At 34.6% G+C, this 24,474-nt stretch overlaps 1 protein-coding gene across 1 annotated transcript in view; it reads right to left on the bottom strand.

The window, feature by feature from the left end:
• Positions 1-24,474, bottom strand: part of LOC309674401 (adhesion G protein-coupled receptor A3-like) — a gene marked incomplete at its 5' end in the record, with an annotated part of 285,537 nt that overhangs the window by 112,579 nt on the left and 148,484 nt on the right. The window contains 4 exons of the mRNA XM_082486426.1: positions 13,519-13,734; positions 18,613-18,774; positions 21,581-21,730; positions 22,898-23,096. Coding sequence (XP_082342552.1) covers positions 13,519-13,734; positions 18,613-18,774; positions 21,581-21,730; positions 22,898-23,096 — 727 coding nt within the window. The remainder of the gene's footprint in view (positions 1-13,518; positions 13,735-18,612; positions 18,775-21,580; positions 21,731-22,897; positions 23,097-24,474) is intronic.

The following is a 24,474-nucleotide window of genomic DNA, read 5'->3' as shown; positions in this document are numbered from 1 at the left end:
GCAGAAGACCCATTTCATTTTAAAAGAAGTTTATTCTCTGATTGCAATAACTATTAAAACTTCCATTATTTGGACTGAAATAGAAGGCCAACCAATTTTATAATTGTACCACTTTCAAGCATACTGCAAAATCAGCAAATACATGGTAGCTTGTATCAACTGTATATATGTTCCTGAAAACAGAAGGTATATTGGAAAGTAAATCACCAGAGATACCTTACTCTTCCTAGTGATAATGCTGTTTCAGAAGAAGTAGGATTGTCAGGATGTCTCTACTACATAAGCAACTACTGCTAGCATAAACCTGAACAAATACGTTACCATCAATCAAGGATGAGCAGATACTTACAAGAAGGAAGTTCTTACCAGCTCATGCTTATAGTGTCTCAATAATTACTGAATCATCTTCCTTTCACTGATGATTTAAATTTGACATATATTAAAGCATCCCTGAGCCTAATGCTAAGAGAAAAAGATAACCTTCAGAGTTTTTAAAATGAAGATATAAAACAGTGCCCTAGTCACTTTGTTGTTTTTTTTTTTTTTTTAAGTGATAACAAACTGGGTAACACATTTCCAGGAATTCATAGATCATTACCCAAACTAAATACATACTCTGAAAAGTGCAGTGATTCCATTGGGATTATACAATGGTAAATCAGGCCCAAATAGTACAACAGTAGGTTTTCCAAGTAATTATTCCAGATAGTCAGCTATCAATAAATGTTAACATTCACTGCTAGCTTTAAATTATGTCTAGAGTGATGTTCCACACTTTAACGAATCCCCAAGAAACAAAACACCTAGAACTACTGTAGCAAAAGGTACCCAGTGAATCTGATCCTCTTTGAAAAGTTCCTTCCCTAAAGAAACTCTAGCAATTGCACTGCAAAGGAAAACTTAATGCCAAAGCTTGATTCTACCATTTGATTTGATTTATTATTTGACAGAATTAAGCTAAACGCTAAGGGTAAGATGCACTTTATTTCAAATACACTACACACATTATGACACATACTCCTGTCAGACATTTACTTACTACAGACTTCACTTAAATCAGACAAAAATTTCTGAAAAGGAAGGATTAAAATATAGCTGCCAAATCAATCAAGTACACTTAGAGCCTACAGAGACCGAAAACCATTGTTCTGGTGAACAGCAGCTGTTAATAAAACAGTTTGGAATGCATATGTAATCCCATTTTATGTGGAAATTAAGAACGTACACATTTAAATGATCAGTGCCACTTAAATAGTATATTTGCTGTTCTGTGGCATTTCTGTAGATCACTGCTATCATCAGAAGTGCAGTGATAAAGGCTGAAGAAACACAACATAGCTGTAAATAACTTCAGTTCAATGAGTCTGACAATTATATGCAACTTTGATAGACTATATTTAGTAGGAGTTTCAAGTCTGTTAGACACTTTACAGAGTACTGATCAAAGTGAGCTTAAGAAACAAAGGAGGCTTTCTGTAATATAATGTCACAGATGTGATTTTTTTAATTTTTTTTTTCTTTTTTTTTTTAAGTGTCAAGTCCTAAGCTTACTCTTTTTCTTTCAGAGTAGCAGCATATGCTGGTCAGTGAAGCATACATTACACAGCTGTTACATCTACTGTGTGACCTGTACATATTGAATTAGCCATTGTGTTTTTCAATTCTGGTTCATCAGACTTCTGGTCTGAGGGGTTTTAACCTAAATTTAGCAAAAGAATACAATTCAGTGTTATCTTGTCTATCCAAAATTCATAGCCCCCAGCCTGTTTCGATCTAAAACAATTAGCCAACTTTTTTTTTTCTTTTAAATAGTAACACAGGATGTATGAAAAAATTAAGCACACCGATTAACAGCAGAAAAACTCCAGGACTGCAGTTTGACAGCGTATGAATATATATTTGCATGCACACAGAGATGACGTTAACAGGTGCATAATTTTTAACAACCATCATTGCTCCTTCTCAGGTTTTTACATTTGCATTGATGGTACATTAAAAAAGAGAACTATTTCTACATCTAAGAACATACATAATATAATTTAGTGAATAAATAAAAACAAGTGTGGTACCATAAGACCTAATCCATTCAGATGTCTCAAAACTGCAGATCACTTTTTTCCAAACAAGGAACCAATTTCCTGTATTGACAGTCTTCTGGATACAGTCTGTTGTTGAGGAAATCCATAAGGCATACAAAGGTGGATATAAAAGAGAAATACCACTGTGTTTCCTTTTTTCTATATATTTTTCTCCCAAAGCATCTAGCCTATTAGACTCCTATTAGAGGCAGGAAACAAGGCTAAATTGAACTTTGGACTGACCCTTTGTGGCTCTGCCTATATCCCCAAATTCAACACTTTTTACTAACACTTGAACCTTAGATTCAAGTTTCCTAGTAAAGTACCGAATCTTTCTAGCTATTGTAAGTACAATTGTAACTTCTGATTAATATTTTTGTTAAACTTAGGTTTTAGTAACTCATTGATAACAAGAAAAGATAGTAGAACAAGGCCTGGATGAAGAGTCATTTAAAGCCATCGATTTCATTAAGGAAATCTAATTGTCTGCATTTCATCATCAAGTTCTCAGAAACAAAACAAAGCTGCATATGAGTTTCATTCCCCCCAAAAAGATAGTGAAGCAAATTAATTTCACTTAGAATGACTGTCTGTGTTTAAAGTCATACAATGAATATCTATTTAGAATTCCTTTCTCTGTAAAACAGTGTTAAGTGATTCATTAAAAACTAACCTGGCATTAAAACTGGTAAGTTCCTTCTCTAATGATTTGGAAACTCAGTTGACACCTGTAAGTTCTTCCACTGACAGTTTGGGAGTACAATAACAATAATTTAGAATAATGAATTAATTCTTATGTAGAACTATGGAATTTTGAAGATGTCATTTTTTATAACCCATGGTCAGGAAGTTATGCGATGATCACATCTGTACTTCTCAGGTCTGTATGTACTATATTAAATAACAGTTCAACTAATTTACAACCTTTTTTTTATGTATTTAATATATATTATGCCAACAATACATAAATCAGTAACACAGGAAGAGTTCCCAATATGAGCATGAATCATCATATCAATATTTGTTTAGTTAAAAATGTATTTCTTATTGAGATGAGCTCAAGAGATACTATGCACATCTTTGTGAGATGCCCATTGGGACAGTAGCCATGCACTCTTACTTCCTATTTTAAAAGTGTAACATATGACATTCAGTCTAAAATGGCAGACAAGAATGAAGAATTACAGCCTCAGTCAACTCTCCTAATAACACAAGTCTTATCATAAAGTTTCATTGTTTTGGGTTTTTTAAAATAAACAATTGTCTCCTCCTCCCCTGTCACCAAATCTCTCCCTCTTCCCACACCCTCCAACAATACACATATTAACAGAGCAGAGAAAGATCCCTGATTCTACTAAGTTAACTTTTTCCATTCTCCTTCCCCCAGTCTCTTCTGCCTCATTTTCCCTCTGTATTTTTTTTATATTAAGAGACATTTCCAGAGTTCAGAAAATAGATCAAACTCAAGTAGCTTATAGGCACCATAAACACACAATAGTACTTGTCCATGTGTGCACTATTCCTTCCAGAATAACTGTTGCTAAACCCATACACACAGAAACCAGGATTCCAGTCCCCAAAACCCATGAATCTTGCTTAAAAATTCTGTAATAAAGTAATTTATATAGACACAAGTGTATGTGCATGTGTGCTCGTAGATGCACACAAGTTTACCATTCTTTTCATACAGTAGAGAATGCCAGAACTTTATCTTGATTTTTAAAACAATAAAAAATCTCACATCATTGTCATTTATATATTTTTAGTGAATATTACATCAACACCTACTGCAAGAAGATTTACTTCACAGGTTTTTCTATGTATTTTTAGATTGGCGAGTCAGAATATATTAAGTACTTCTGGATTTACCACAATAGAGAACATCTCTCGAGTTCTACAAAGTGATGACAGTCAATGAAATAAGGATATATTGAATCCTTTAACCCCCAAAAGAAACCTGAGAGATTTCATGTGATTTTTTGGGAGTCACAAAAAAAAAAAATAATCAGGGGTTAATTCCTTCTCCTAGCTAAGCTCACCAAAACCACATAAACAGTACTCTGCCCAATTAAATAATTTCCACATAAACAGCAGGTAGCAAAGCAATAGTGGCAGTAGTATTTTAACTTAAATTTCACTTCCTGTATCATAGAGACAGTTGTGAAGCATACTACCAACTCAACTTGTTGGTATACTAGGCTCTTCATAAGTCACTTTAAAAGAGGTATTCTACATAATTGCACCCCTAGGTCTACACTGTGCTTAAAATATAGAGGTAACATACCCACTTCCTGGACTGAAAATTTGCATTCCATTGCTGACTTCCACTACATATTCAGCAAGAACTACCTATCTGGATATATCTATATATATATAGTCTCTGGAAAACTCCCAAAACATAAAAATTATAGTGTCTTAACTACCACAGAGAAAATAGCACAGATTAATTCCTCTACATCCATAAAACCAAAAAACACTCAAAAAACTTTATGTACTGCTACGTTTTCCCTAAGCAGATCAGATCCTTAAGAGGAGCTCCAGCCAACACTGTCACTTTTGTAAGAATAAAAACCTGTACCTTTCAGTGAGCACCTTTATGCCACATGCAGGGTTTGAATCCTCCAAAAGGAACCTCCTCACCTCTGTGTCATTGGCCATTTCCCCCTAATTATCATATACAGCTGGAGATTGGAAAGTCTGGAAACAATTAGGGTTTCTATGAGAAGAACCCACATTCAGAAAAAAAATTCCGGCCATATCACCTGCTAATCATCAAAGCATTCTATTTTAGCGAACTCTTTGTCATCATCAAACTATTTGTGGTCCAACATAAGCCAATAGGAATCAAACCCACTCAGAAAAAAAAAAAAAAAAAAAGAAAAACTTTTAAACACATTTCTGCAGTTACTAAAATTATCTATTTAGAAATGCCCTCTACAACAGCAAAACAGGTAAGAATCAATTAGCTCAACAACCATGTAAGTGAAAAAGGTTTTGAGAAACAAAATATAATTATTGGATGTTGAAGTGTGTTTTGTTAGCCGGCATCAGTCTTCCGCAGTGAAAATAAAATAGTCATTAGAAGGAAGAATTTAGAAAAGAGTAGTTGGAAAAAAGTTCTATAAAAAATGTAAAAATTTGATCATTAGCACAGTAAGAAAATTAGAGATGGGGTATAGTGCCTTGAATGTCAATACAGAACTGCGAATTTCACTAGTATTCAGTATTCTACTTGTTCATTATTACCTTTGTACAATTAAGTTAACTTAAAATGTGTTCTAATAACTAATGTACTGTATTCTTAACTGTTACAGTGTCAACATGTTTTTGTTATGAGATTTATCTTAACTTGTGCACAAACTATTATTTAACAGCAGAATGCACATGAAGGAGTCTGATAGTTTCTAACAAGGAAAATAATCTTAAAATGCCCTTTGGGAAATCCCAAAGAGAACTTTTTTATAACAAGAGCAATGGTGAAAAAAAATCAGAAGAAAAGTCTTTTACCCAACCATTGTGGATGAGAGAGTGACAGCGTAACTCTCAGATATATATATTGACACCGTACATAAAATCAATATGATTCATGTCTGTCCAGGAATAGAAGCTTGTTTCACAAGAAAGCAAATGTGAGTTGAAATAACAGAATTTTATATCGAATACAAGTTGGTAATTTTTGCAGTCCTTTTGTCCTTGTATTCTCTTCAAGCTATTCAGATTTCTTTTCACTTCTTCATATATATACAAGTTAGAAGTACAAACTGTACATAGTATTGAAGGAGAACCAGTTAAGTAACTTCAATTTTTAAACTTAATACATGTCTCCAAAATATCTATACCATAAACAGTGAAATTCAGAACACACTTCCAGGCGGCTCATGTTATTTGCTGTCCTGGTTTCAGCTGGAAAAGAGTTAATTTTCTTTCCAGTGTTTGCAAAAGGAATGTCAACAATACATTTTCTTTTAGTTGTTGCTAAGTGATGTTCATGCTTTTCAAGTACTCTTTTCATCTTCCCATGGAAGCTGAGAAGGAATAGAGACAGAACAATGGAATGGCCAACAGAATATTCTGTACCATAGATGCCATGCTCTATATAAATGGGGTTAGCCAGGGCTGGCGTCTTGCAATCACTGCTCCGGATGGTGCCAATTCACCAGGCAGTGAGAGTGAATTGTGTCATTATTATTATTGTTAATATTATTGCTATTTTCCTTTTCTGATATTGTTCTATTAAACTGTCTTTATCTCAACCCACGATTTTTTTTTTCTTTCTTATCTTTCTCTCCCTCTTCTCCCTACCCTTTTCTGGTGGGGAAGGGAGAGTGAGTGAGCGGCTGCATGGTCCTGGTTTCCAGCTGGGGTTAAAACATGATATTTACAGAATAAGCTTTTTATCAGCTAAAAGAAGTGGCAAAGGGCATGATAAAAAAAGGAGGGACATGAGCTTGTAATTACACATTTGAAAGTTGTTCTAAGCGCCTATGAAACAGACAAGAGGTAACAGGCACAAACCTGAGTATAGGAAGTTCTACCTAAACATGATGAGGAACTTCTCTACCTTGAGGGTGGCAGAGCACTGGAACAGGCTGCCCAGGGAGGTGGTGGAGTCTCCATCTCTGGAGACATTCAAAACCCACCTGGACGCGTTCCTGTGCAACCTGCTGTAAGGTGGCCCTGCTCTGGCAGGGGGGTTGGACTAGATGATCTCCAGAGGTCCCTTCCAACCCTACGATTCTATGATACAATAAATTTTTCCTACTTTCAACAAACATGATGTATATTAATTTTTATATGTCAAAACATATGTTAAACAAATACAAGAACTGTAGTAACTTTTCTGTATACCAAACATAACAGGCATTTGTCATACATGCATGAATATTATTTTCGCACTGTTTCATTTTCTCAGTGTTTAGAAACACCTGCAAGAGCAGGATAGCCATCCACATTAGAAAAGACCATGGAAGCATGTGCAGAGAAAAGAAGGTATATTGAATGTAGAATATCAAACTACAACTGTTGAAGATGTCATAGTAAGCATAAATATATAAAGACATTGTTTGAGAAGGAATAGATGCAAGAGGTATAAATATACAAATGTGTGACTTGAACATTCTAGAAGAAGAAAGAGAGGGGCAGTTTGTCTTGTCTGGTTTTGATTCTTGAAATTAAACCCATCTAATCAACTGAATGACACACATTTCAGCTTTTTCAATAGCTAGTTCTCAGTGTACAATCTAAACACACATGCAAGCAAATTAATGCCTGCACAGAAAATACTAGTTTATATATCATATTGCTCTAATTCAAAGTAAGTGGAAATGCTTCCCAGATCTTTTCTTAGTTCTAAATGCTTTTACTTAGTTTAAATTTTATTTTAAAACAAGGACTTAATGGCTGTAATGAGAGATACCCACAGCTACTTTTCTATACCTCCTAGATATTATATCTATAAAGAGGAATATAAAAAGTTCTTTTAAAATGTGAAAACTATAATGAATGTGATTATTCAGAATATTGAATAAGAAGATACTGTATGTCCGGATAGGTTCTAAATCACAATAAAAACCACTATAGGATAAAACTTAAAACTATATTTTAAAGATAAAAAACCATGTAGAATAAATATAAAGGGATGGAGCAGGTAAAATACAATAAACTTTAAAATCTCTTCATCACATAAGATATCCCTTTGTGACAGTACCAACAATCTACCCATGGAGAAAGAAGAAACAGACTGACAGTGGTTACTGTAAAATCAATATACAGAATAAGCACCCAAGTAAACTTTCCCATAAGTTCCCAGAGCAAATTCTCAAATAATTATCAATATCCATTACAAGAAGAGCAAAATGCTTTGGGTGCTAAGACAGACAAAGAAAAGAATAGGGAAAAGAGAAAAATGGCCAAAAATAGACAGTTCCCAAAGGAAAAGGAACAATGCAAGTTCTGATGTGTAACATGAATTGTCTTGATCTGGATGTTTAATCATGTCATATTTTACAATATTTGGAAGAAAAAATATTTCAAAGGCAAAATAAGCTATGATATTATTTATTCCAGCATTGAGCCCAGTGTCTCACTGTAATATGGCATATATATAAAACTGAGAAACTAACTTTTGTTTGGTGGTGTCCTGCTTCACTTGGCCATGTTGTCTTTATTGCATGTTATCTGTAGTTGTAAAATCCACAGATTCAGAAAATAGAAAACAATAATCTTGTACGAATCTGTATGACAGACATACACAAAGTTCATCATATATGGTGAGGAAAGTGCTGTAACACTCTCAAAAAGCAATGTGTGCTGGGAAATTAGAGGAAATCATGATGGAAATGATGATGGCAACATAATTCATGCTACATTTATGGTGCTTATCAACTTACTAGTTATCACACTCTAGAAAAAGATTTACAACATTACCCTAATGATATACTGTGGCATACTGTAGTACAGCAGTATTTTGGTGGGTATATTGGCTGGTATTTTATTAATATGGTGTATGTCGTTATGGAACATTTCAATGTGAATCTTCTCAACAGAGACTGAAAAACATTTGTGCAGGTTTTTAATGTAGAAGTGAATGAAAGAAGACCTGGACTGGGGAACATCTGATAGACTGGACCAGAAAAATTAATCAAAGGTAGCCATCTTTTGTGCAAGTTGCAGGAAGCATTTTCATTTTGTATTAGAGTTCACAAATTCTATATATTACTTTGAATTAAAAATTTCCTTAGCTGATCTTATTGTCTTGAGATATTCTGTATACATGCATCCTGAACATGAAAAAACATATCTTAAAATCAATAAGCAACTCAATAAAATTAATAACAACAAGCACATGCTTAAATGAAAGTACTTTCCATAACCAGATTTACCAGTGATTAGAATATACATACCATCAAAAATTGCCAGTGCAGGAGGAAGGTCCCTGTTATTAAAAATGTATTATATAAAGAGCTAGGAGTGAAGTTTTTAAATGCTGTTGTGGCTTTTGTTTTACTGAAAGAGGACAAGGTATTGCTCAAATCTTAGTCCAAACTAACTGTTTTTGCAGAACTGTAGGAAACCATTTTGGAACCTATAACTGGGTAACTGCACGTCTTACACTCTGGCTTTGACACTTCCAGTGTAAACTGTAATTATTATTTATATAAGAAATAGTTTTTGCATTAATGAGAAAGTTAATTATTGCACACTCTACTAAGCATCTTCCAAATGGATATAATTAATTATCTATAGAGATACAGAACATTTCACATATAGTGGATTGTAGGAAAGGCACTTTCATTATAAGATGAATTTTCTGCACCTTCAAACTTTCCCCTTCACGAGTCCTCTTGAGTTTCTAATTCTTTGCTTTATCCTGCCCCAAAAGCCTTGTCACTTGTTGGTGAAAATCTTTGCATTAAGTTCTTTTCTGCACTCCTGTTAATTTGTAAATATGAATTTACTATAATTTATACATTATTTGTATGGTCTGACATAGAAAATTTATTTTATGCAAGAAAAAATACTTTTCTTACATACTGATTGTGTATTTTCCAATAAGTATCTCAAAGTGGTAGAAGCAAGTTATCATAGGATTTTGTCAAAGCGCTTTAGAATTTTTTTGGGGGTTAGAGTGTCTAGTACCAATCATAGTACCAATTTAACTTTTAACATTTTATCACACGGACATCACCTGTAATACAACCTGACAAATCAAAAGGTCAGTCTGGCTCAGAGCATATAAGAAATAAATAGAATTGAAAAGTTAAATGGAATGCGTAGAGAATATTATGAGGAATTCACATTTCAGAAGTCAGGGATTATATGTGAAATATAGATTATTGACATTTTGAAATTTAACTTACTAATTCAGTCATATATCAGAAGAATAATTAGAGAGAGGACAAGATTTTTTATTTCACAAGTGTTTTCAGTGTATCTAAAACTGTAAATTATGTTTACTTTCCTTAAAGTACATTCCTTAAAATACTCTCCTTAACATCCAAGCATGAATACTCAGTCTACAGTCCCTTATAAACTACATATTTGATTATGATAGTAATGATAGTACAGGAGGTTTAAAAATTCATTTTATGTTGAAGTAATTTTAGTGAGTCAGAGGAAGGGTCAACTGTATTATAACTGATTATCTTTGCACACTGGAGATAGTTTAGAGGATCAGGCTGGAACAGAGATTAGGTTCAAAGTATGCTTCAGGTCTGGTATCAAATGGGAACCAGACACTGGATTCATCCTGAATGGCACTAAAATTTCATGAGCTATTTTCACATTTTCCAAGTTCAAACGTTACAGCACCTCGTTGGTGTGTCATTATTGCGATATCCTTAGACCACAGCCAGATGATGGGACAGAATTGAGCCTTGGGAGCATGCCTGTGACAGGACCTCTGTCTGGAGCTTAAAACAACCACTGTGTCAAAACACAAGCCACTGTATCAAAAAATAGCAAGATATATCTGAGCCATTTTTTTCACCCAGTCGAGTTGAGTAAGGCAGCAAAAGCTCCCTACTAACAGCAGAAATGGGATCTTAGAGAAGGCATCTGGGTCTAAATCCTACGAGAAGAAACTTTTGATCTGCAATAAGTGATAAATTATCCTTTTCAGCCTTTCAGATTGGTTACTGGCTACAGAGTCAGAATTAAAGATAAAAATTTGTGTAATAAACTGCAATATTTTCCTTTAGAGTATTTGGAAACACTGCAAGTTAGTCTATGAAAGATCTACCAGATATATTTGAACCGTAAGTGGATATAGGTATATTTTAACAGTTATCTCCTGAACTTCTCTGAATGGTGGATCTCTTTCAGTGCCTTTTAAACTAACCAATTTTCAAATTTTATTCTTTTTTACCTTTTTTTTTTTTTTACTTATATATTTAAATTTTTAATATTTCTTCGCCTTTTGGGAACTACCTATCCCATAATAACCAGATTAGGTTAAATTACGTACAGACAACCACTGACTAAATTTGTATCAATTTCCTAGCATTGCCAGGAAATATCACTGTGGGTAAACTACAAAGGCTTTGATCGTATTATTAAGATAGTTTGCGATAATCTATTTTGGTCTTGTCCCATCAACTGTCCACAAAGCGCTTCATGACTATTCACTTTCTTAATTTATTAGTGCAATTTGTTAGCAACAGATGGTGTAAATATTTGGTTATGCTTAGTGAGCAGATGATTTACAATATTATAAATTTGAAGAGGGCTATACTTTTTAGCACAAAAATATGGAAACATTCTCTTTTAATAAGCTTTTTAAGGACAACTTCTCACATTTTTATTAGAAGTAAATTAAATTTGCAATTACCACTTGTACTTAGTGATTTTTATTAGATTTTTTTCTTTATGATTAATCCTGTGCTAAATAGAGGAAGATTCTAAGAATAATCTCAGCATCTAAGATGAAGTTCTAGAGTCAGACATAATAATGAATATTACTTTAAAATATAGTGGCTAAACATTGGTAATTAAAACAAGCAATTCCCACCTCCATCACAAATTCTCTATTTTCATGAACTTCGCATAGCACAATCAAGTAGGTTTACTGTTTGCCTCCATTGAGCAAAATATAGAAATAATTTTGCTAGTGGCTGATGATAAGGAATCCCATTTTCTGTTATTAGTTACAATTCTATAGATTGTTCTATTAAACAATGAAGTAATGCAACTCATCTCAGAATGAATTAAAGGAGTGCTTAGCCTAGAAGTTTCAGAGAACAACAATGAATGAAAACATCTTGTTTTTCAGGATTAGGTTTAAGGAATATATTCAGTCTGCTTTTTCACATATCGCATCTAAAACCTGAATACACCTTAGTGTTAAAACCTAAAGCCATGAAACTAATGTTTAGCTGAATCTATATCCTGTATTGAGCCATTATAATATTTACAAATTCATATACAGATGATAACTAGTGATGCACCTAGTAAAGTCACTTCTGTCAGAATATATATTACATACTTCAACATTGCTTTGCGTGGTAATAAATTTACTTTCTTATTCCTAGCTTCTTTCTTTGTGTAGTAAGTAGAGTTTCCCTTTTGTATGTTGTATAAAGTCAGCTACGTTCAAAATACATTAGGAAAGATTTTACTGAGATCATTATATTGTGACACTCTGCCAACATTTTAGAAAGGCGCTTCAAATAAATATTCTAACTTACTCTGCATATTGGACACATGCATGCTGATAGGAGAGATGAGAAATTTGCATTTATGGTAGAATTCTTTATAGCAGGAGAGAGACTAGAAATGTTGGCACTCAGTTTCTGAATGAATACCAAATATATTGGTAGAGCTGACAGAAAACTTGCCAATTCATGTAATCCCATGTATATTTCTACATTGATAATACTATTCCATACATTGCAGAATGTTCCAGGCTTGCTTCTTGCAGAAATCTTGTATCTTTTAGATCCCTGACATTTGGTTTTCACCTTATTGAGGTCAAATTCTTCTCTTTTCAGAGACAACTTTCTCTTTCCTATAGATAGACATGTTAACAGTGTCCACAGAAGAAATGAACTCCATTCCAGGAAATAAATTTAACTTATTCTTCAATTATTCAGATGACTCCTTTTTGCCAGAAGATCCCGAGAGCACAAACCACCATATCACTGACTGTATAGTCAATACAGAAGATTAAAATACACCAAAGAGAAAACAACTTCAATCAAAATACTTTCAAAGTTAAATAAACTAGTAATATTGTCCAGAAAAGTATCATTTTGTCATAGTAAGTATTTAAAAAAATAATTCTATTAAACTGAGATTCAGCTGAAGGATAACAAAAATTCAACTCTATAATACGTAAATTTAATAACACGCTCAGCCAAATGCAAAATTCCATTTCCTGCTAGATCAAAATTTAATTGTTCCACTTAATTATTTGATAATAACAGTGCATTCAATTAAAAGGCTTATTTATTATTGTTTTTCTTCGGCTACTACCGAAAAACTCCAACATAACACTCTCCCTTGGTATATAGTTCAGAAGATAGAGAATGTAATATTATTTAATGGAAATGAAGGTAATTTCCCTAAAAAAATACATTTTTGCAGTGTAAAATCCCCCGAGAGCACGTCACTAAAACAAATATTTCCAAATTAGTTTAAAGAGATTGCTTACACATAGAACAATTTGCAAAACTGGACCCAGAGATAGAAAGAACAGGACATTTACTCATTTCTATTCACATCCTGCATTCCTGCATTCCACCTGATTACATTAATGGAATATCTATTAGCACAACAAAATATGCTACAACAGTTTAAGACCACTTACATGTTGAAATTAGTAACCAGTTTACAATGCTAACAACACATAAAATATACATTTTCCAAATCAGTATTCTGCTTAAAGGTACAGATGAAAACCCATTGAAATAGGTAAGTTATATTGACAATTGTACTGACTTACTCTGGTAGAAGAATTCACCAAGGAACCATTCAGATTGCCAGTGTTGCACTTGAAATTCAAATGGAGGTCAGGGTGGTGATTTGTTTCCCAGCTTCCTGAATCATGCACCACCGGCTTGTCAGAATTTGCAGATATTTTCTGGAAGGCAGTGCAAGTCATTCCTGTGAAACTAGACGGCTTGATCATAAAGGCCTCCAGAGCAATATTACGAGATACCTGTGAAAACATTGAGAAGCAGGTATGTTGCTAACTCATTAAGTATAATTGCATTATTATATGTGCATTGTGTATTTACTGTATATACTTTATAAAGGATTGCGCAGGCACACACTTCCATACATATTTGTAGGGTAAGAAAGAAAACAGAACTTATTTAAAAGAAAGATCTAGAATTCTACAATTTGCTTGAATCTTCTTTAGGAACATATCAGTTCGTATCGGATATATCAGTTGTTATTATTATATCGGTTTTGCAATTGTGTGATTAACAGCTTCAATGGAATCAATCCTGATTTAAAACAATACAGTTATAAACTGAACTAGCAACAGCAGTATTAGAAAATATTTAAAAAATGAACAAGGACATGCTTTGTACCTCAGAAATGAAACAGAAAGCTTCTTAGCTATTTGGTGGACACAGATCTTGTTCCATTAGGATGTTCAACACGACTATGTGGTTCAATGCAACACAACAGTATAGGTCTTTGGCCTACCCTTTAGTGGGGTGATGTGCCTAGATGGAGATTGTAAGCACAGAGCAGAGACACGCATCTGTATCCTTAAACTAGTATAGTCGTTTCAGCACAGTCCTGTGCATGCGATAAATAGCTCGTTATAATCAGGTTGACTAGCTTAGACTGGCACCACGCTGATTGGGCTATGTGGTTTCTGCTTCCAGGCCTATCTTGTTTAGTGATCTGTGAACGTAGGTATTTTGAACATTGATTGCAATGTAAAAATACCTGAGTTAAGCCACAAACTAGCAAGTTTATCAGAATGATAAATGCAGAGACGTGGCAGTTTTATATTCCTGTACTTTGCCTCTGTTACACAAGGTAGCAATACAGAAGTACCTTAAACACACCTAGTAAAAATTGCTGTGAAGCCTTCAGAATTTAGGACATCATACGAGTTGTGCTGACAAGAAATGACTTCACTGAAGAAAATCACATTAATTCATACTAATAAATTAATGTAAAAAAAACATTTTGCATAAAAAAATAAGGGCAGGATAGAGGCTAGCTGAAATCTATAAAAGTCATGGTACGAGAACAAATTAAATCTTAGCATGAGACACAGTGCATGACTTGCTGGTTCTCTTTTGAACTTACGAAAAAGTTTTCAAATGCACCTTCTTCAGTCACTGATGATTCTGCATATGTCCAAAATGAAAGTACTGAAGTCTCATTAAACAATTTATTTTACTTCTTGTCAAAATCAGACAAAATCCAGAAGTTTTCAGTATATTTTTTATACTTTTTATATAAAAGTAATATGTATTTTACTTTTAAAGTAAAAGTAGCCTAAAGATACTTTTGAAAACATCCCTTTTTTAGATTAAATTGCTACCTTTTCTGTCCTTGCATGAAGGTGATTTTTTTCTATGCTTGAATAAAAATGCCAAAGATCATTAAGAATCAAATAATTTTTGTATTAAACATCCTGTGGCTGTTTATTGAAAACTCCTAAAACCTGAAACTAGGTTTATTTGGATAATTTTTGTACCATCCACCAATAGCGTTTCAAGGAGTTAAAAAATTTACTGCTTGAAGAATACTATTATCCATATCGCAGGAATCAAGCTACATGACTCAGTTAAAACTGCTGTGTGGTAACAGGTTTTCTTTAATCTTGGGAAAAGCCACTTAATTATTTCTAATTTCGTGTTTCCTGATGTAGAATGAGCATAACACTACTTCCGTATTTCAGATTTGTGAGGTGATGGTGAACAAGATGTTTGCTAGATAATGTTGTAATGAGGATTCAAGTGATTTCATAACTGAGTCCTATTTTTAAAATTTTGAATATTAAATTATTTAAGCACTTGGGGTTTTCCACTCCAAAATATAGCTGTAAAGGCTTGACAATGTTCAAACAGTGTGAACATGCCATTCTCAGCATATAGAAACAGATGGGTAAAATGCAAGGTAAAACAGTGTTCATTATGTAGGATTGTAAAATGAGCTACAAAATGGATACAGATGAACTCAGAGCAAAATTATCCATGGAAACAAGCCACAGACAGGCACATGTTATGAGAAGCCACAAGCTAATCTTGTCTCTAAGCAGTACAGATACAGAAAATGATAATTTGGTGTCCATTTCCTAAACCTCAAATAAAGGCACCACTCAGCAGAAGGGCCAAAGGGGATTGTTACCTGGGTAAGCCGAGAGCAGCGCCGAAGGCTGCAAAGCCTGAGAGCACAAACAAAAAGCCATGTTGTAATTAGCCTAAAATATCCTTACAGTCTCGCTGGCTGGAGAATGAAATGAAAACTCTTCAGAGGTGGGTTTGAAAACTATTGCGTGTGCCTGACACAGGACCATTGAGATACATTTTATCATCAGCTGGAAGTCTTCCTTTTCAAACTGCACACCTGACATGTATGCACAGAAATAAAATAAAAGCAGGAGCGAAGAAGCACCTCAGAACAATACTGAAGGGAAATTAATTTGGGGGTGCTGAGGCACACTGATCCACCCCGGGAGCTCTCAGTTGCCCAGGGCATCCCCTGCCTCTCTGGCTGTGCCCAGGGCATCTGAGGGGGCCCCCAGTTCCTTCCCTCTGACCTCAAACTGAGGCTCCTCCAAGGCCTCACCTGCACTCCATAGTGGCTGCATCGCAGCCTGGCCACCAGCCCTGTTGGCCCAGGCCCACCATTGCCCAGGGGCCGGCCTCCCCAACATGGCCTGGCCTGGCAACCAGCAGGCTGTGACTGGGCTCAGTTACCATCACCAGCCCTGACCCTTGCCTCCATCTGCTGCCTCGCATTCCCTGCCCGGCCTCATCACCACCACTGAGGACAGGCCCCTGGGCTGGGGCTGCCCTCGACAGCCCCCGGCCTGCCCTGCTCCCCAGACGGGGGCAGTGGGACAGGCCCTGCCCGGGGAGGCCCTGGCCCATGGCCATCCTGGCACGAACCCGTTGTCTATATGACTTCTCTCAGATTTTGAATACCATACAGCAGGGTAACATCTTATTTGTTTTACTGTTATATGCTTATTGAATGAAATATTAAATAAATTTTATATATACATATGAAATTATCTAGTATTTGAAAGTTGCTGTGGGCCCTTCTTCCTGCGGCGTGTTTTGTCTGCCATTCGGCAGCAAGGGAGACTTAAGAAATTCAAAACAAAGGTAACCCATCCTGGTGCTTTTCTGACCTTGAAATTAGTCATTCCACAACATCATGGAGCTGGAAAAACATTTTTATCTTCCAAAAATGATGTAGTAACAGTCATGGCTCCCAAGTGGCTTTTCAATGTATAGGGAACACAGACGTGTATATGTTATACAACTGACATGGTTTCTAGAGGTTCTTGTTTTTCAGGAATCATATTATAAGCTAGCAGCTACCTAAACTTCGAGGGGTTTATTTGCTGTTGTTTAAAATAAAGAAAGCAGATGCAATTTCTGTGAGACAGTTTGCTGGCTGGCCTCCCAAAGAAACAGAAGTGTTTGGTATTTCAGGAGATGACACCAGAAAAATTCCACAGCTTTGTTTATTTACAAATTGCACTCAATAGTAAACTAATTCTCCTACAGAAACCTATAAGAAGAAAAAAAAATAAAGCATGCCAAAAAGGTTAGTGACACAGATCTACATCTGAGTACACAGAATTACTGTTTACAGTAATGTCAACAGCTTCCTGAAGCAGTGACAAGAAAAAAAATTACCTTTGGCATTTGACATTTAAAAGAAATTTAAGTATAAAGCAACAGAGCCCCCCTAGCTGTCACATTGTAAAATACTTCTAAAAGGCACGTTATTGTCTCTATGTATTTAATATGAATAAATAAATAAATATTTTTAGCAAATTTCATTCTTTTATGTAAACAGGAATTAAATAAAAAAAACTTCTAAAAGAAGACAGTAAGGCAGTCCAATATATTTTTGTCTTTGTTTGAATGACTGTTTTTCTAAAAATATACAGTGAAGGAATAAAGGCTCTTACATTATTTAGCTGAACCTATAATTCCTTTTTTTTTTTTTTTAATGTAGCACTGAATTCACTGTTAAATAGTGTCTTCGTGTAAATGCAGTGGAAAATTGAGAAAATAATAAAGGTTGTTTAAAATCAGTCAGCAAGCAAATGAACCCAGGGAGTGATAAGGCTTTAAAATATTTATCTAAAATTCCAAAATGATAAGTTTCAAGCTTCTTATTTAGATGCATTTCTGTTATTTAGATGTTGAAGCTGGCAGACAGTTTCTCAGTGTCCAAATGACAACCCTTCAGTATCTAAATAACAAATTCATGTAGATGGAGGCCAAGGAATAAGAACAATTATTTCATATAGGTGGCTTCTAAAAATCTAAAACTAACCACCAATTTGTAATCTTTATGACAAAATACACCTTTTTTGACCATTTTCTAAATGGTAAACCGTTCTAAATGGTAAACCATTTAGCAAGTATTGTCTAGAATCCCCTCTGAAAGGCAAAAAATCTTCAGACAACAAGGGAGGATGTTGTCTTTTCTCTTATTAAAATTTTCACTCACTCAACTTAGACCGTTCAAAATAAACCCATTTACTATAGTGAAAACAACAGAAACTGAGTGAATAGTAAGAACACTAGAAAGATAGTGTTGTGAACAGCCTATTGTAAGAATAAATACAATAAATCAAAGTCAAGAAAAAACACATTTTAATAGCACCAGTGTTACTCAAAAAAATATTTGTGTCTTCCAATTAGAATCCGAGAGAAACAAAATAAAAAAATTACACAATCTATGTAAATCAGCTACACTGTGTATCTGGCTTACACAATCTCGCTTCTCTGTATACTAGTTGGGTATAAAAATTGTGAAGAAAAATAAAATTTTAAAAATAAATTCTGACAAAAAGCTTTGTAATTTTATGAAATACCTTTGATATAACTTGAATATTGCTGGTCAGTATTTGACTTGCAATGTGTTCCACGCATCGTACAATCCTGGTGCAGGCTTTGTCTTCCTTTTGAGCCATCCACAACACATGGTCTTCGACCAACATTATATTGCTGGCAATTTCAATAAGAGCATCCCCAATCTGGAAGAGGAAAAAAACAGAAATGGTATTGTCTGGAAAACTCACTAACATAGGAAAAGAGTACACAAAAGTATAACTGAAAGCAGGCACCTTATTTCTCTTAGTAACCCTCATTCAAAGACAGTTTTGATTCTACTAAGAAAATTAAGTGGGCTGAAAAATAAAGACCAAGAAAAGTGCAAATGACTTCAAGGAAAACCATTTTTAGTCACAATTTTAAAGCTTATCTTCGAGATACACCACAAAAATCGAGTCTCTCATTGGGCAATAAATGGAATCCCGGATTTATCACCATCTCTCTTGGATATTTTAATTCACTCTCGTGGCTAACGCAAAGTGATAAATCTTTGTTTTGCAAAATGACATTTTGCAGATTTTGGTAAGTGTGAACTATGTGTTTCAAATTTTTATTAGTATATTACATTTAGAAAGAGTAAAGATCACTGAATATTTTTTGGTGATCATTTCATATTGAAATGAAAATATTTACTTTTTAAGATTCTAAAACTTAATTTGAGATTTCAAAATTAACATTACCATTATTTTTGAAGGCAAAATATGCCAAAGATATACAAGGTTGTCACAAATAAACCTCAATAAAAGAGTATACAGTAGAGAAAAAAAGACTGAGAAATATAGCTAAAGAAAAGTTCAAGAGGCTAAAAATTCAAATAACAGAAACAGAAAAATAAGGCAAAGGGAAGGAAAAAAGAAATTCAGTAATGGTGGAAAATGCTTAAGGAATGACTGAGGTTATGAAGTTAGTTCTGCGTTTTCAATAAAATATACATAAATTTCACAAGCATTGCAAGGGAATTAGAAATAATGAGACTATATGTGAAATTTTATGTGACTGTTCCTGAAATATTTAATCTATTTTTGAGAACATAATTTCTAGATGGCTTTTGACAATGTGACAAACAGAATTATTGATACAATGAAGAATAATAATACACATGAAGAGTCTGGAGTGATTTATAAGAAAAGATTAAAGCAATAACTAACTAAGGGCAGAACAATAGTCTATAAATATACAAAAGGAGAGAAGTAAGGAGAGGAAGTAATTTATATTATAATTAAATACATTAATGAAGAGTAAAGGCATGGCATTAAAAAATACAAAAATCTGGGCTAATATGTGTATATCTTCCTAGCAAAAAGTTCTAGTACATAACAAATATGTCTGCAGTGCAGCTGTTGAAGCTGTCTTGTTTGAGAGGTAAACCACTAGATGGGACAAAGTACCACTAACTTGTACAAAAATGAATAATCCTGTGCTGACTGATAGAGGCACGCCCCAGAGAAGATGTACAGAAACTGTACTAATTTAGCTAAAATGCTTCTTAAATTATTTTGATAAATCACAGAAAGCCTCTGTGTACATATTTTCATTAATTTCTAATGGTTTTATATAAACATAGTTTCAGTGCTAGTCAATTCCAAAGCAATATACCTTTGCTCATATGTTGCCTTGTATGAAATTAAGTTCAATCCTATTCATAATTACATGAGTGCAGCTTCATGTGTAAAACTACTGACATTTTAATTTCATGTGTATTTTTGTACCTTTTGTACCTTATGAGTGAGAGTTAAGAAATGAGTGTTAGTAAAGAGATCAATGAATGAGGAACCTACTTGGTGAACCTGAGAGACAGAAAAAAGTGTAAAATAGGACACAGAGACAAATTAGCAGAAATGTTCTAAATTATGAAAACAATAAGGGATTATGAAGTAAGAGATGTAGAGATAAGTGGTGGAGATGGAGATGCTTCGATACGGAAAACCAGAAACTGAAACCTATTTGAAAAGTGGAAGAAATCAATTAAAAGATTAGAGATGGTGCTCACATTTAATAGATAATGCATCAGCTACTAGGGAAAAAAAAAAAAAAAAACCAAAACCAAAGAGGCTTTATGGATAAATCCAACTGATTCTTTTGGACAGTAAATTTTTGTTTTGTCAGGAAGCAGTAAGATCTTATCAGGATTTTGAGCTGAAATACAGTTGTAGCTTTGAAACATGATTCTTGGAGAGCACTTAATACACTTTAGGTCTGGCGTATAATGATGACATTGAAGTTGGAGGCTTTCTCAAATTGGCACTAAAATGTTAACTGTTACAATCCCCAGAGCCAGAACAGACTGAACATTGCCAAACCAAAAGAAAACAAATGTTTTAACTATAGCTATCATGTGTACAAATATTACAGGCTATGATATCTTTATGCACGCAGTTACTCTGAAAATTAACAGTAAATCTACGATGCACATTGCTGTTCTCCATAAAACCTGTTTTTCCCATAGGGTTTACATAACTCTCTGATTAGATTTCCTTGTAAAAATACCATACATTCTGCAAAAAGCTCCTGTAGGAAATTGCGCTTAAGGACACATTATCTTTTCTTCACATGAAGCGATACATGCTTTCAAAACTCAGTGGAAACCTCCTGATGAAATGGAGAAAACAAAAGAAGCGTGTGTAACTCCAGTGGCCAGATGAGTTCATTCTAGTATGGCAGACATGGTGGATATTAAAATGAAAAATACAATTAAAGAAGTGGCTTATTGAAAACCAATTTTTATTCCTAAGCAGCAATGCCTTTGTCAGTCAGGTGAGATGGCTTAGTTGTCCTTTTTGACATAAAGAAACATATCACAGTATATGCAGAACATTTGCAATCAGAATACCAGCAATCAATTTTAGAAGCTACTCTTCAGCGTGTGACTGCATACATTAAGAACAGGGCCATATGTGAAGACTTCACTTCTAAGTGATACTTTTTTTCAGCATAGAGAAGATATCTTACATCTTCAACTTCATCCACGAAGACAATTAACTTTTCCATTATATAAGCCAAATATATTACATCCATTTTATCCACAAAGTGGGAAGCACCTCTTGTGTAGGCTGTCAGCTGGCGGGAAAATTCAAGCACGGTTGTCAAATTGATGTGCATCTGAAAATACATCAGAATTGTTAGGTGTAATAAATCAGCTAGCTCCATTCTTTTGTAAAAACTAGAGACCACATCCATTTGTATAATGCTTGCTATAATTTCACATGCAGTTACACGCATCAGTACATTTCAGGGGCATATGAATGTAACTAACTGGCCTGTATCTTTAGATTGTCATGACAACAACAGTATCAGTGGGGGTTCATATATACAGTGGTGCATGGGGGGAGAACAAAGGACAGTGGTAGTAAGTTGAAAGAAGAGAAGTTCAGAATGGTTATGAAGAAAATCTTCCGTGCCATCAGGATAGTCAGGAGCCTCCATCCTCAGAGCTTTTAAAGACCTAAGTGGCTAAAGCCCTGAGAAACCCGGCCTAACCTCACCGCTTACCTCACTTAAAGCAGGAGAATGGACTAGATTCTAGAGACCTTCCTTCCAAACAGAATTCTTTCATTGCCCCATAATTCCACTGGCTCTTTTGATATAGTAATTATTCTTATTTAATTATGAACACATCTGAAATAAACCTAGCACTACTGAATGGGAAGAAATGATCAAGGAAACCGAAACTGGTAAAAGTTAGTATGGTAGTTACAGGTCTGTGCCATCCTCTGTGCTGTTCCCTACTGTGCTCTTCTTTTAATAATTAATTTCTATCCATTTACTTTTTTATCTCATTCTCCCTTTTACTTATCAATAAGAAACCATTTAAGTACTGCTTTTTTGGAAGACATTGAAAAGGCATTCCAAAGTAGGCTTTATTTCTGCAGCTCTTTCAAATATATTATGGACAATGACAATGAGGAAAGGCATTTCAGCTGACGAGAGTCTGATACAGGACTTCAAGTGAAATTAACATCTTTCTCACAAAAATGGATGAGATGAGGACAAAGAAGTAACTGAAGTGAAGCACCGATGACCCTGCCAACCTTAGTAATGGTCATGTAGACTCCAGGCACCCAGAGGAAAAAATAATTAAAATAAAGGCAATAAATGCTGTACACTTTTTCCTACTACACCTCCAATTACCAAACACATCATCTTCCAAGTAAAACATTTTGTTAAAAGTCCAGCTATCTTGAACTTGTGGCTGAGGTGACATTTTCTTGTGAGCTGTTCAATACAATCAGTACTAGAGAAAGGAAGCCCTGGATTTCATAACGTTACCTGACTAAAAGCATGAAGAACTTGAGTTACTTCTTGTGAATAAGGACATTCGGAATAGTTTTCTTCATCCCATCGACCAGTTCGATTACATTTACGCCATGCCTTAGACTCTTCTGCACCATTGTGAAAAGCAATGGAGTTAAATGAATACCGGAGGCAGGGGTGGTAAGCAGTTATCCCGGCCAAAGTTTTGGGCCATCTATGAAAATCATGATAATAAAATATTACAACGTGAAACTTCTTATTTAAAGCAACTTACAATATAGCAACATATGCAGAATATATGAGAAAAAAGGCTATTTAAAATTTTACCATATTATGTTCTATAATGAATTACTTTGTTTCCTTGGAAAATGTCAAAATTATGCAGATTTGAGTCTGGCTGGTCACACTTTAATTCTGCATTAATTACAGGAAGGTGTTTGGTGTTCAGAAAAAATATATGGATGGCATTTTCCCTTCATTCATCTTTGCAGATTGCACAAAGCAGAGCAGTAATTCCATAAAGAAAAAAAAAAAAACAAACAAAAAAACAAAACCAAAACCCCCCAATCTATTACTAAGTGCTGTAAAAGGCAAATGCTCAAAATGTACATGACAATCTTTTTGACTCAACACTACAAAGGCCTCTCTACCACAACGTCCCAAAAAGCAAAAATCCCTGAATGTGCCAGAAACCAATAAGCAAAATTTCAGCAGGGATTGTATCTCATGGAGGAGGGAGGAGCTAGCTGTCAAAAATTAACTATTCAGGTATACACAATTTATGTACTGTGATTCCAAAACAGGCTTTGAAAATGAACTATAAGTCAAGAGCAGCCAGAATTGTTCTATTTAGCTCATGGATCTACTATACAATCCTCTTTTTCTGTGTATCTGCTGCATTCTCCAGAATGGCACAACTGGGTTCTGTTCCTTTTGGTACCAAATCCGTTGTCATTTCCAGGCTAGTACAGACATAGCAGGATCGGGTGATTGGGAGAAATCAAACAAAAGCAGAGGCATATCATCAAAAAGTCAGCATGTCTGGAAACGACGTGGTTCTTGCTTTAATTGCACTGATGTAATGACTGAACCCAACCAATCATAAAAATACTCTGTCTGCCAGTGAAGCCACACCTTGACAATCAGCCTTTGCTCAAACACACACATTAGCCCCTCTTAGTTATACAATGCAGATCCATCTGGACATTGTTACACCATATACTGGCAGGTTTGGGGCTATGTAAGTTTTCCTCGTTTCAAGCAAAGAAAAGGTAAGAAGAATAATATTTTTATATGCCATAGCTAACTGTCACTGGAATAATTCATTTTGTGATGTAAAAACAGTTGATGCAAAATGAAACACGAAAGGAGCTTCACAGAAATTGCAGTATGTACAATAGTGTTTTCTCCTTTTGCCTCTGGGCTGAAATAGTATTTTTAGTGAAACATTTGCATTAATGCAATTGGGCCACACCTCAAAAGTAAAACTAAAGAGACAATTCAGACACTAGTATTAGCACAGGTAGCAGAATCTGGCCTTTATGAATTGGAATGGTAGGACATAATAACGTTACCATTTGTATTTCAGACTG

Source organism: Vanellus vanellus (assembly GCF_965231255.1).
Source record: "Vanellus vanellus genome assembly, chromosome: 7".
NCBI classification, from domain to species: Eukaryota; Metazoa; Chordata; class Aves; order Charadriiformes; family Charadriidae; genus Vanellus; species Vanellus vanellus.
The sequence above is the reverse complement of the archived record's forward strand: the minus strand, read 5'-3'. Positions and strand labels throughout refer to the sequence as shown.